Raw genomic sequence first — 15126 nt, 5'->3', positions numbered from 1 at the left:
AAAAAAAAAAAAAAAAAAAAAAAAAAACATTCAAAAGGTAACTGTGAACACTGTTTTGTCACCTATTTGAGTACCCCTTATCGGCCAGCGTCAAAATTTTGTCGGAATGTGTGCACGGTTCTAAGTGAAATTGTAAAAGCTTTCATGAGAAGTAAATCGTTTTTGAAAGCTGTTTACTTTGAAGAAAAAAGCTTTGCCAGCAAAGTTCTTTCAAAATTCAAATTTAATTCTTTTTCATTTCAAAATACCAATATATTGTGCAAGACATCTAGGAAAATAATTAATTAGCAACTAATAATATAAAAATTGATAATGAAAAAAAAATCCCAATCAAGGTACAGATCCTAATAAAGATCACAAGTTTATAGCCTGTGAGCAAGGTTTGAAATATTTAGAAATCATTGCTAATAATAGGGTGATGTGTAGAGGGTATATAGAAGAAATATATTCAAAAATTATATTTGCCTTGGACGTTTTAGTCACTTTAAGCTTGTGTTATAAGCGAAACACAAATAAATATTAAAAGTGAATGGAACGAAGCATTTGGCATATTTGGCTTAATACTGAACTTATAGGTCCGTTTATATGTTTCGTTCTCTAAGAACTTGTTCCGTTGTCCGGAGGGAAACTACATTTTCTCAAATACGAGAAATCCCCTCCAAAAAAAAAGTATAGGAGAAAAGAGAGACAGAGAGAGAGAGAGAGAGAGAGGGAGAGATTAAGAGACTTTTTTTCCTTGTGAAGAAAGAGGAAAAAGTCAGTTCTTGCACGAAGGGCAGTGCGGACTCTTATAAGGAGAAATATAAAATTTCCAAAGATTTCTAAAAACGAAAGAAAGAAAGAGAAGAAAAAGAAAAACTCTAAGTAATAGTGATATTAGTTATATGTGCAATTTTGTAATGTCATCAAATGACGGTCGGAATCGATTGAACGTTTAATTTTATCTGCGTCAACCAGAGAAGATTAAAAGCTTTACAATGATTTGCAATTTCACACTCGATCACTTTCGATCTGCTTGTCTCACTCGGCAAATATTTTTACGTAAGCTTGCGAATTGCTTATAGCTTCCTGTACAACTAATCTTTGTCTTTATCGTTAACAATTTTAACCTTCGTTTAAATGGTGATGGTAATGTAAATGTGATCTGAAAACCACGATTGTGAATGGACAATAGCTGGGAAGAGTATATCTATTTGAAGTTCTCTGCGGAATTGGTTTGTAGATCTAAGGTGTAGAAGTTACGAATGGGCTGAACAATTCGGTAGATAGGCAATGATAGAAGTTAAGCTTAAAAAATTAATTAGTTAAAGAGATCTTATAGGGTTTTGGGAGGATTTAGTTGTTAACGCTAGCTATGAATGCTATGTAATTATGCGTAGACTCAATATATTATTGTGGTTGATATTCCAAGTTCTTTTAAAATTCAATTTATGGTTAAATACCCACAATGAATTTTAAATAATTATCACTTTTAGTTTAAATAAAAAAATTAAGTTTTTTTTTTTTTATTATTCTTAACTCATTTATTTGTGTTCTTTTTTTAAGGCAGTTAAACACGCAAACAAATAAATAGGCAGTTAAACACATGGAGACATGTAAAAACGCCAGCATATTCTCTGGGTTATTATGTAGGTGTGTTATTAATAAATAAATTCTTATGCAGTTGAAAGTGTGAATACAAAAGTATTTAACAAATTTTGTTTCCATTGAAATAATTTTGCTGCGAAAAGAATAGAATAGCACAACAGCGCAACAGCACAACAGCACAACAGCAAAAAAGCACAACAAAAACAATAAAAGCAAATATTTAATAAATCACTTATTTACCCTCCCGCCCGCAATCGTATAACAATGTGTGATGTAAGCATCATATTATGACATAAATGCTATTGGGATGTGTTCAGTTTGTGGTATAGCCATGCGAGCGAATAATGTAAATAAATGAATGAATGCACTTGAAGTTATAAAAAAAAGAAACACTTCGAAACAGGCAGATAAACAGACAGACAGACAGACAGACAGACAGACTGACTGACTGACTGACAGTCGGTTTAGTCGTCGTTTAGTAGTTCAATCGTCGGTCTGTTAATTTGTCTTATTATTATAAGAGTTGTTGGTGATTGAAAATCTAGTTTAGAGCCATTAAAATATACCCACAATTTTATTTAAAAAAAAAAATATATATTTTTTTTATTTATTTATTTTTTTTTATATTTTTTTTTTTTTTTGCAAAACTAATCAAGCAGAATGGTTGTTAATGTATGAACGAATGAATTATTGCCATAGAAAATATGCATAAAAAAACATGCACCAACAAAAATAAAACGATCAGGTTTTGACCATTTTCGGGGGACAATTTAATTACAGCAATGAAATAAACTGCATTGCAGCTCACATTTACTCTTGACTGTCCACCCTCTATCCGTTATTTCAAAACAAAAAAAAATTTTTTATTTTTTCTAAATTCTAAATAAAATAACAAAACAACAGCAAGATCGACAGTAACTACTTACTATACAGCATGACGCGAAAAAAAAAAAAAAAACAAAACAACAACGCAGACATTTCAACGATTTTGGTAAAAATATATTTAAGCAAATAATATATATAAATAAATAAATAAATAAATCCAAAACAATAAGAACGCATTTACATAGTTTATTGATTGTGTTACAATTGAGCTAACGCTTCAGCAAAACAATATTCAACAAGCGGTTCTATTTACATAGCGTAGGAGATTCAGGGAGAATTTTAATTTAAACCTTGTATATACATATACCTGCCTGTCTGTCTTACCGTCTGTCTGCCTATCTATTTTACTCTTTGTTTTTTTGCGCGAGAAATGCACTTACATCTAATAACCGCATGCAGTTCATAGCGTAGAGTAATTGGTATGTAATCGACTGCAATGGCAATGATCTGCAGGTTAAATTAATTTGTTATTTTATTCTAATTGTTTAATTAATTATTGAACACACACAAGACATCTTTCAATATTCTATGAAATCAACTATAAGTTATTTAAAATAAGAATAATACAATAAAAAAAAAAATAAATAAATAAATAAATAAAAATAAAAAAAAAAACACATAAACAAGAAACTTGCATTTGTTTAATATTAATTGGAAGTACACTTGGTCTAAGGCAAGAGGAACTAAGTCTTACTACAGGTCGTCGTCCTTACACCGTCCTCTTCTTAAACTATTGCTTTGAACCTGAGCGCATCTACATTTAATTGCGTAGGAGAATTTCGACTAAACGCCGCCGAAGATATATAGCGTTAGGCTTTAGTGGCAATGTGCGTCATAAGCAAATCTTACGTGTGCCTTACAAGGCTCACTGCACGACCTTACACATAGACGAATAGGTGCTCAACAAAGCCCATTACCCATTATGCAAACAGACATTCTAAAGGCCGTCTAATTGAAACATAACAGGCAGACAGCTGGGTGTGGAAAGTCTTATTAAGCTGTTTACGATCTCTGTAGAAATCATTAAGAAGTTCTGATGAAGTTCTGATGTTCGTCATTGGCGCATCGAGAAATTAACACATATTAAAATCACTTCTTTTAGATATTTCGCCTATGAACGGCTCCATTATGCATTTTTAACTTATGTCGTTCCCAAGCAAATCACTGTTTAGTTAACGTTTGATGAATACAGAGATCGAGTATAGCCTCGATAAAGATTTGTGCACAAATCAAACGATAGATGGATCGATGTACCGGCGTAGATTAGTTTTACCAATGACTGCCCAATGCCTATGTTTTTTCTCCTCTAACTAGTTTTTAAAATTATTATCTAAGCAAAAGAATAAAATTATCGGGGCTTACATATCAATTCAGTTGATTTTTGAACTTAACCTGACGGGAGCGATTATTAAAAATTTCAGAATGAATTTGGCGAACTAAGCGATATTTTAAAATCGCTTAAATTAAGCTTTCCTTTTATGCTGGTTAAGAACATATTCAAATTATCGAATCCTCGATCCTTGGTGCAATGAGTATAAAGTTATTTTGCTTACAAGTTGGATAATGCGTTCATCCAATTCTAAGGATTTTCAAACAATCTCTTCCTTAAATTTCATAGTATATACTGTCGTTTTTACTTTCTTCTTTCATCAGTTTTACTTCATACAACACTGAATACAATATAATAAATACAATCTTAAAAAGTGTTAGTGTAATGAGAAAATTTCATATAAGAACGATAATAATATATATATAGTAACAGTGTAACACAATAATAGTAACTGAATATGGACCTCGTTAATATTTTCTATTCTTGTGAAAGCCGAAAGATATGGTTCTTCTGCCTGTATGAGAAATTAGAGTTTATGAGTTAGTAATAGTGGAAAATAAGTTAGTACTTTTTTAGGGACGTCAGGAAAAATGCTTAGCGGAAAATAGCTGTCAATATGCATACAGTGCATAGTATACAATACATAGTGTAGAGTATATAATTTATGATATATACTTAGTACAGGTATACAGTATATAAATATATATACATGTATATATATACATTCTTTTTTTTTTTAACGTAGTGACAGCGCGCTGCTAACCAGTGGCCCTAGAGTGGGGTCAAAGCCGTCCCGGAATTGCTTTAGCTTTACCGCGCGATGGATCCTTATGGATTCTTAATCCTCACTATGTCATCCTACCTCCTCCATTCTCGCCTGAGCTCAGGGCTTCGGACGTTGCATTCGTGTAGCTTTATATCGAAACATGTCTTGCAAAAAACCAACGCATGTCGTCCATCTTACGGTGTCTATTAACATGACCGCTGTTCGCTACGCTAACTGGCGTAATTTCCAGTTGCAAAGATCGTGCCCGAGTCGGACAGATGAAAACAGTGTGCCGCGCATCGTCGTTTATGTCTTGGCACAGGTCGAATGCGTTACCTGCTCGTAAATTGAAACGACACAAATAACTCGAGAAATTTCCATGACCAGTAAAAAGTTGGGTTGGGAAGAAATTAACATCCCCGTGTTGCCTCCCCACCCATTTTTTCTACGTTTGAGGTTAGCATGTAGATCCACCATCCTTTCGAGGCCTTCTTACCATCGTTGCTGCCATTCTGCCTACATTCTCTGCGAGATAGCAGTCTTGAGTTTGCAGAAATTTTCCTTCGCCAGTCATTCTTTCCTTTTGTTGTCGCTATAGATACATAACTGCGCCAAGACCGCTAACTCTGCTATTGGAACTGGGTGGTAGGCCGATATCATTCTCAACGTGTAGAGCCTTTGAACAGCTTCCAGCTTTTACAGAAGAGTGTATAGTGTGTAGTCTACAGTATATAATATGATGTACACAGTACATATGGTATGCAGCATATACTACTTAGTACGTAGTGTGTAATATGTAGTAAATAGTAAGACAGTGTATAGGGTATATAACGGTATGCGCGAAAGCGCTTTCAATCTGACATTTGTCTTTCTGCTCCCAAAACTGTGCCAAACTGTTCCCACTGTTCCCATGAGAATTTTGCATCGCAAGGCGTATTGATTTTCCATTATGAGAGAAAAATTTTGACTAACTGTCTCGATAAAGAATATGAAATTCGTGAGGCTCCGCTGGTCCCCCTTCGGCATGAAAGCATGATTTTTAAAGAAATATGGCATTATTTACTCCAAACTGAGTCCTTTTCTTATACATACTTATACATAATTATTTATAATATTCTCTTTATATATAATGTATATTAATGTAATCATGTATGTGCATTAAAAAGGCTCGACTTTTCCTCTCCTTTCTTATCGTACATTCCGTTTGTCTATCTCGCTCTCTTTGTTGATCTCCTTATAAAGGTTTTGTGCCATTCTGCCTTATAAGAGTTTTCTTGATTTTTTTTTTTTTTTTCTTCGTCTTCCTCTTCTTTTATTACTGCTGTCGCTGTTGCTCATTTGATTCAATGCATTTTATCTGCTTGCATTACCATTTAGGTTTAACGAAGAAGCGTTTTTGTTTTTGTTATTGTTGTTTTTTTTTTTTTTTTTTTTCGTTTTGCATTTTTCATTATTATTAGTATATTTTTTTTTTTCTTTTTGAATAGGAATTCCTTCCTTGTATTATTTACGGCTAAATTGATGATAGTCTTAAGCGGGAGTGTGTGATGATGCCTGCATGCATGCGTGCGCATGCAAGCAATTGCATGTATAGTTAATATTTGGCAATATCACCATCAGCGCGACAAACAAAATTATTATTATTACAGTAATTTTTGTTGATTTTGTTTTTATTTTGTATTTCTTTTCCTTCATTCATTTCTACATTTATGGTTGAGCTCTGCAATTGTATGTTTGTGTGCCGTTGTTCGCTTTTCTTATTTATCAACTCATTTTGCATTTTTTGGCTTTAAAATTAATTTATGGTCATATAACTATAAATGGTGAAAATTGGGTTCGTTTGTTTTCTTTGGTAATGGGAATGGTGGCAGTGGTGGCAGTGATGTTAGCAATGTTGTTGATGGTGTTTGTTTCCTTTTTTTCTTTTTTTTTTAATGTTTTGTTGCCGTTTTGTTTACACAAATGTGAAGAATTTCTGTTGTTTTTACGATATCGTTGGCGCGTTTAATGGCTAATGCTAATGCACGCTTAAGTTTCTTAACTCGATTTTTATGTAGATTTCTTATGGGAACGAAACTATATTGAAAAAATTGCGCCTTTCAGGCTTGTTGTTATGTTGGCACATTGATTAAGTTATTATTTTGTTATTTCGTTTTTGGTCGTAATTACCACTGCAAGGCAGTGAATGAAACTATGATTTTTTTCCTCTATACAAATTACCCCGGAAAGCTTATAAGGCAGAGCTTTTTGCAAACTTCGAACTAGACGAGTTCCGTGCCAAAAGAATGAAACGCCACTTCCGAGGAACGTAACTTTTCTTAATTAATTCGAAAACTAGTACCGCTCATCAAGCATAGATGAAAAGCAATGGATCCGTTGCGATATTCAAAAGTCGAAAAACCATGATACAGACAAGCTGAACCATTCAAGAAAGTAACGAAAACAGCTGGGTGGCATGTTTTACGATTAAGTTCATCCAAATGAAACCGGGACCGTAAAGAATGCTACGAAATATCGTGAGTACTTAAAATTATAAAGGTCGTTTAGAAAATAAGATGTGCTACCCTCGCCGTTGTTATCAGTAGAAATAACTCCTTTCAATTGAGGCCGGTTTCAATCAATGAGTTACGGTCTTTACGCGTCGGGCTTTAATTTTGCTTACGCTAGTAATCGAGAATAGTTCTTTTGTACATATGAGCTATAAAGACTACTTGTACTTTCGGCACGAAGTCCACATTCTCCCTAAGAGGTAGAAGACGCAATACGTGGCGATAGACAACAGGTTGTATGCATATACATGTAATTGTCCAACGAAGTTGGAATTATCGCAGATATATGCATGTGCACGTTTGCTGGACAGTAAAACAGCGTAGATTTAAAAGTACAAACAATAACAAACAACAACAATAACAAATTACGCAAAAATACACGTTTGCTTGTTCGCTTTTGTTTTTTGGTACACTGGAAGAGCGAACTTTCCAAAGGTATCGATAACATGCACGATTCGTCATCTGTGGCGCCTACGCAACAAACCTACCCTGCATACTCTTTTCTTCTGTCATTCCATTCCGCGATCAGTACCCGTCTCTTAATAAAATCTCAATAGATTGTCTTATTGCTTCCACTTCTTGTACTTTCCATGTGCTGTCTCTTCAGCCCTCGTAATCCTTGGAGCATATTCATCATAAGCTCGTCCAAGGTCCTCCAAGCATTCAACTCATCGGCCATAGCCATAAATATCTCACCGGATCCTTTCCAGGTCGACTTCTTCATTGAGATGATGGATTTCTTTATCTGCCCTACTTGAGTTTTTTCGAAATTGCGTCTCATCTAGTCCACCGCCAATTGATATCGCCTCTGCGATTATTAAGTTCGTCTCCAGGATTGTTCGGGAACTGCATATCTGCCTAAGCAGCTAAGGCGATATATTATCGCGACCTTTCTGTGTATTGATTTTACAATGAGAGTTCGAGCTCAAGCTCGACATGCTTACAGCACGAATAATCTCACTACGGTGCATGTCGTATGACAGTTCCATCGCCTCTGATATTTGGGATAATCCGTGCCAAAGACAGTTGCAATTGGTCGCTTTATATGCAACGTATTGCATACGTTATTGAAAGCTTAGGCGCTTGTCAATGATTACGCTGAGGTACTACAACATTTCAAAGATGGAACTTCCAACCGTCACTTGCGTACTTGCGACGCTTTTTCGTCAAGCTTTGCTCCTAAACGTTCGCCATTGTGTCATTGGCTGCGCCTTCCATCGCCCGCCGTTAGCAACAACAACGAAGGCTATCTCGTTGGCAAAACGACTGTCAAGGCAGCGCCAGATGTTGACACCTTTAGTACGGTGTTCTGCATGACGTTCCACGGAACGGAACGGATCCACGACAGATCCACGGGCAGCACTCGCCGCCAATTTGTACAACTCTGTGCGGTTATCATTCTCGTATCACAGCGTAAGCGTCCAAAATTAGCAAGCATTGCGAATGCATTTCCACTCTGCCGCATTGAAGACCTTTAAGATTAAGCAAGACGACGGCACAATATTCTTCCCTGCGCCCTTCCAACACTTCCTATCTATGGCACTTGATGTGAATCTTGCCACACGCTTGTCGGCGTCTGTCATCAATCGTGATCTTATACTTGTAATCCAAAAGAATCCGCCGGTCCGCCGGAAAAGATCCACCGGTATCCTCGGTCGCCAAGAGAAACCGATTGTGTCTGATAGTCTCGAATAAGTCACGAAACAGTGTATTTATCATGCAGCGTTCGGAGATGAACATTGGAAGGCATAAGCGTTTTTGATTTCGTGAAAAAATTTATGAAATTTTTAAGAAAAGGAAACGGAAATAAAAGTGAAGTAATAAAACATGGCATAGTCGTTCGCTTCACGTTACCACTGTGATAACAGCGTAAACATATTACACCGGATGTAGTGGCGAATATAAAAACAGAGCAAAGTTTCAAAATGATATCTAAAAAGCATAGATAACAAGAACAACAATGAGAATTGTGTTCGTTCAAATTTGAACCAAAATTAAAACAACTCATAAACACATAAATTTTTAAGTTACGCACCAATAACGTGCAATGCGTAGCCACAAATATAGGCAAATGTCCACACAATCATACGAACTAAATAAAATAACTTAAACACAATCCATTCAACAATTGACAATCGTATCAATGTATTTCATACCTTTTGCTTGCACTTTGCTCGCAATATAAATCTGATCAAATATATAGGAAAGTTCGATTAGTTCGAAAGTGCCCGATAGTAAAAGGAACAGAAGAACACTGAGCAATGAAATAATTAAACATTTTCTTTTCCCATTTCCCATTTCTCGTTTTTTTTTTTTTTTAAATTTTGCTCCATTTAAAGGCAAAAAATTAATCATAAACGCTTAGCCCGAAAACATCTCTTTATTCTTCACTTTGCCGTGAGCGAGAGCGACAGCGACAGCGACAGCAAGTGAGAGGATAAGATTTGTGTATTTTCTTGGATTTTTTTGGCTTTTTTTTTTGTTTTTTTTTTGCAACTCAAAGAATTGTCTGTCAATATGTTATATGTATGTGTCATCATTAGCTATGCCATATATGCTTGGTTACGTGCGTTGCTGTGTGCCTGTATGCCTGTTGTTTTTAATTTGTATTTGTTATTGTATTTGTATTTATGTCTGTGTGTGTGTGTGCGCGCAATGAAAGGCGTGACTCTTACAAATTCAAACAAGTGGCCAAAATGAGATTCTTTCAATTTCTTTCAATTTTATTTATTTCACTATTCAAACGAAATGTTTTTCTTTTCTCTCTTTTTCCCTTACATAAAATTCTATTTTTATCGCACTTGTTTGTTGGTTTTCACTTATGTCGAATGATTTTGTTTTTTATTTTTTTTGTTCTTTTTAAGCTTAAAATAGTTTTATGCACTACACCACAAGTAGTCGTAAAAGATCTCTTTTCTATTTATATATAGATAGTGTTTGTCATTTGGAACACAAGGAAAGTAATATTAGGACTTGCACGCCATCAAGAATCTCTATATATGCATGATATTTATATATATATATATATATATATGTGTGTGTGTGTGTGTATGGTTATATATGAACGTATGTTTGGATACTATTTTTAATTTATTTAAATAACTTCCGTGTGAATTTTCCATGGATGGGAACTGAATCTATGCACATAATAATATATAACTTACTCGGATCAAAGTGTATAAAAACATTTATATATATTCACCATTATTGTGCAATATATATAATTCTAATATAAATATATATATATATATATATATATATATATGTATATCTACATAAGCAGAGTTTCAGATCTGAGTTGGAAAATTTCTTTTAATTTTTACACGTTTTTGTTATGGTTTTTTTTTTTTTTTCAAATTCATTTTTTTTCGACACCCACTCATTTAACAGATATATCGCATCATCGCAACATCTACATGGATGAACGTGCCCCAAATTACGTTTTGCTGTTAGTAGACTGAGTGCACAAATTTGAAAAGTTTTCATTTCACAGAGATTCAGAATCTTTGCTTAAAACGAATAATATTGAAAAGTCTTAGTTCATTATTTTCAGTTAAGCTTTCTATATGAATATAGAAAAATTATGTTAAAAAAGATGAAAAGTAATTGCAGTCTGAATATGTCCAACGTATAGTCGGGATCGCTTGTCTTTGACTTAGCACTTGCTTTAGCCTCCCGATCTCCTTGAAAAGATCATTTGTTAATAATTTTTTTTTTTTTTTTGCCTAAAAATTTATTAAATTTTCGCAATTAATTTGTGCATAGACGCAATAATTCAGTAATCAGAGTAACAGAAAAAAATTATTCGTAATAAGTGATTCATTTGATTTCATTTAATGGAAATTTTTTCCTCCTATCACCAAATGAAACGGAAATTTGAATGAGTTTGTCATACTACTTGGTGTAATAAGATGTATGTTCCGGCGAGGAATTTTCGAAGCGAATTTTCGAACTATTTTCATCTATCTATCGTCTGTTTGAACTCTTAAACTTTTTTAAAGCTTGAAATAAAAAATGCAACCAAAACACTTATTGAAATGCGTGTAAACACATGCGTGCAACCTTTAATTGAATCGAGGAATATCGAATATATCACTCAGCACGATTTGTAATTTTTTCCTTATTGCTGGCAACAACTTGATGTCTTAAGCGCCTCTTAGGGTATGGCTCTACGTGCTTAACTTGGATAGCTGCCGTGAAAGTTTAACCTCACGCTCCCCGATGGCACACGGAGCGTAGGAACGTACACTCAACGCCCCGAGGAAAACCTCGAGTTCCAGTGTAGATACGTACATGGGCGTACCTCCCTCCCTGGCGAGGGCGAGGCACTAGCCTCATACGGCATATCTGTAAGCCTGCTTAACTTGAAATTATGTTGCGCTTGCTCAACATTTAAAAAACTAAGCAGACAAGCCGAACGATTAAATTCGTCTATAAAATTCAATATCCATGACGGTCTTATTTGGACGATATGGCCATGGACGGCATATTGTGATTTTATCTGTCATTAAAGAAAGCTATCAACCACAACTGATGGCACGTTGGGATGAACAACGAGCGTACGGTGCCAAAGGTCTACATAGCGTGAGTTCTCAGTGTGAGAAATGAAATTATGTTTCGTACGCAACCGTTATCGCTGAAAACATTAAATTATGACACATTTACGATTCTTTGCCGATTGCATATCAATGATATTATTATTAGTATGGCTCGCCCTTGATTCCTCGTCTTTTTCATTATTCTGCGCTTTGCTGCGCTTTTAAGCCTTGCTTGACCTACATATCTCCCATAAACCCGATTGAGCCTATAAGGATAGGAGACGATTCCTTCATTAAGTTATGAAATATAATGGGCAGATTTAAGTAATGCTTCTGTTGAAAAGTGCTCGTGATTGCCTTCTGACAATAAACAAGAGAGAGCGTTCTTAAAACGTATTCTAGATGGCGAGTATATTAAGGATTTTCCTCAAGACTTGAAAAGCTTTCCTTTTTTTTTTTTTTATTTTCAGGACGGTCTATTATAGAATGACGGACATTTTACACGCCCACTAATATCTGTTAATATATTTATGTTCTTGATTAATAATGAAACTTTAAGCCAACTTAGTCATGCACGTGCATCCAACCGGCCCCTGTTCACTTGCTTTACTTTATAAAGAATGCTCTTGCATTCACCAAAATATGGTGCCTTTGATTAATAAGGCGAACGAATTTTTCTAATCTTTAATTTAGTTAATTGAATATTGATCTATAAATATGTATGATTTGAAAAGTCAACAATATAGAACTGATACGATATACGATCTATTGCATTGTATGTATCGACGAGTGGTTTAATGTTTGACTTCTCCTGCAAGCGAACAGCATTAACACAAAGCTAGTTGTGGCGTGAGCCAAGTGAATCAAATTAAAAAGAAATTTCTTCTTCTTTTATTTTGCTCATTGAAATCCGTGCGTTTCGATATACGAAGTCCCTCATCACTCATACCCGTAGGCATGTAGGCATCTTTATTGTCATTACTTGTCCCCAGAAGATATGATCTATGCATTCAAATGCACATAAGAGCGCCATGAGATAATTCACTGCACGCCACATAGGCTACATTTTGATGCGGATCTCATTCACAGGCATCATAATTACAAGAAGATTGTTATTGGCATTTGTCTGAGTGTGCGACATATCTCGTCATACGCGGGACTCCCTTCTATTTCATTCCTTCGTGCTTTCTCTCTCAATTACCAAAATATTGCACAAAAACGAATACAGACGTTTTTATGCATTTTCAGTATTAAGATGAAATTTTCGGTAAAACAACAGATAAAGCAAAGAAAAATGAAAAGGAAAACTTTTTTTCTTTACTTTTCCTATGAAATGTCGTATCCGAGTGGACTGAAATGCTTTCACGCTGAGTGCTTTGTCTGCGAAGAGGGGCAATTAGTTTCATGCGTTTTTTTTTTCACACACTCGCACCAACTACCTTGTTGTTATGAGCAGACCGATTCTGGGTAGTTCACTGTAAGGCTATGACGCCTGACTTCTAACGTTTTGCGCGTTTGATATTAATGCTGTTGTTATTAATGATGATGATCATCATCATGGTGATGATCATGATGATAATGATGATGATGATGATGATGAAAATGATAATGATGACGATGATATTAGTTCGTTCGGGGCCAAGACACCAAAAATATAATGCGAATGGATATCGCGATCGTACACACATATATTCATAGAACTAAAACACGGCCGCAACGCCACTAAACGTCCATCTAAGGTGGATTTTCTTTTCTTCGAAATACTTTGGCAAATAAAGATACTTTTCTACGCTTGAATTTTCAGTTACGTTTAGGATGTCAACGCGCGTGTTGCACATATATAAAAAAAAAAAACCGTAGCCATTAAATATGAAATTTTGAAAAACGTACTGAAAATCTCCGCACATGTCTAATAAGCAAACAAACGCAATGGAAACATGTGCACCCACGGAAACCGCATATTTTGATAAATTCATCTTTAATACTAACTAGACTTGAAAATTTTGTGACAGAACCGTGTAGTTCCGCTCATAAAACGTAAACACTTAGCAAATAAAATAAGTAAATAAATAAATAAATAAATAAAAAAAAAAAATGTATTAAAAATTACGTTCAACTTTAACCTTAAAATATTAAAAGCATAACAAAGAAATGATATATGAAAAAAAGAAAAAAAAAGAAAAAATGAAAAGTTAAAAATACTTTAGCTTAATATTAAAATAACGAAAAAGAGAAAAAGAAAATCCCGGGCGGTCATCGTTCACCGTGTTATGCGCATTTCTTCTTTTAAACCGTATTTGGTAATATTCGCATTTTAAAAGGGCATCAAATTTCAAAAGCGAAAAGCAACAACAATCATACACATAAACATTACTAAACAAAATACATAAATACTCTCTCATAGTTCGTGTGATCGGAACAAAATTTCTTGCTCTTCACCGTATTTTTCTTTCCATTTTTCGAATATAGAAAGAGAAAATATTGATTATACGCTACGTGAGACTTCATTTCACTTCAACACACCGGTAAATATATATATTAAACGATTGTGTATAGATGTGTCTAATTGCCTACGGACAAGTGTGAGTGAGTGTCTTTCGTTTAGTTTTGTGTATTATGACCAATTTTTTTTTTTTTTTGCTTTTTTGTTTTTGTTTTTTTTTTTTTTTTTTGTTTTTAACAAATATTGAGTTTAGCGGATCTTTTAAACATGTTACCGGAATTTCTGTTCAACGGTAATTATTTTTCATGAATTAGAAACAGATATAGAATATGATTAGTAGTAAACCGGTCGAATAGCGACCCTTTTTCATTTAATTATTTGCCGTTTATTTTACTTTATTTTATGTTTTTTTTTTTTTTTCTTATCTTTTAGCGGGTCATAGTATGCAAGATATCTCACGTGATGATTTTGCACTCATGAATGGAGCTGAAGCAGCGTCAAATCCCATAGAGAAGGATATGTGTTCGTCCCTGCTAGCAACTTCGAATCCATCATCACCTGCCATAGTAAGATCGTTGCCGTCCGAAGATAATGTCACATCCACATCGTCATATCACAACGGCATTAAACACGAAGAAGTTAACAGCATTGATTTATTTCCCAGTCAATCCTGTACATGGCATCAGCATCCTTTAAATAGTCCGCAATTATCACATCATCGCTTAAATTCTCATAATCATAAATTATTGCTGCAAGGATCCGATGATCCTTTAATATCGCATGGAGCCAATAGTGTGCTTAACAACGATGATGAGCATCCCGCAGATTTTGCAAAAAGTCTTATGACAAATCAAAGAACTGAAACGCATCAACAAATTCTCAACAAAGTTTTGACTTCTTCACCTATGCAACATAAGGCCGAACAACGTCCCGTGCAACGTGGTGCTTGCAGTAATTTAACTAAACAACAATTAAAAGTTAAAGCAAATCTAATGAGCGCTCGTAATCAGCAGCAACAGCAGCAACAG

The 15126-nt window shown here is 34.7% G+C and overlaps 1 protein-coding gene across 1 annotated transcript in view; it reads left to right on the top strand.

Moving 5' to 3' along the window:
- The first annotated feature begins 11566 nt into the window (after positions 1-11566).
- LOC119632629 overlaps positions 11567-15126 on the top strand; it is a 7827-nt gene continuing 4267 nt past the window's right edge. The window contains exons 1-4 of the mRNA XM_038025621.1: positions 11567-11701; positions 14052-14241; positions 14352-14390; positions 14531-15126. Coding sequence (XP_037881549.1) covers positions 11567-11701; positions 14052-14241; positions 14352-14390; positions 14531-15126 — 960 coding nt within the window. The remainder of the gene's footprint in view (positions 11702-14051; positions 14242-14351; positions 14391-14530) is intronic.

Source organism: Glossina fuscipes, unplaced genomic scaffold (assembly GCF_014805625.2).
Source record: "Glossina fuscipes isolate IAEA_lab_2018 unplaced genomic scaffold, Yale_Gfus_2 1, whole genome shotgun sequence".
Taxonomy (NCBI): domain Eukaryota; kingdom Metazoa; phylum Arthropoda; class Insecta; order Diptera; family Glossinidae; genus Glossina; species Glossina fuscipes.
This window is presented reverse-complemented; position numbering and strand designations above follow the sequence as displayed.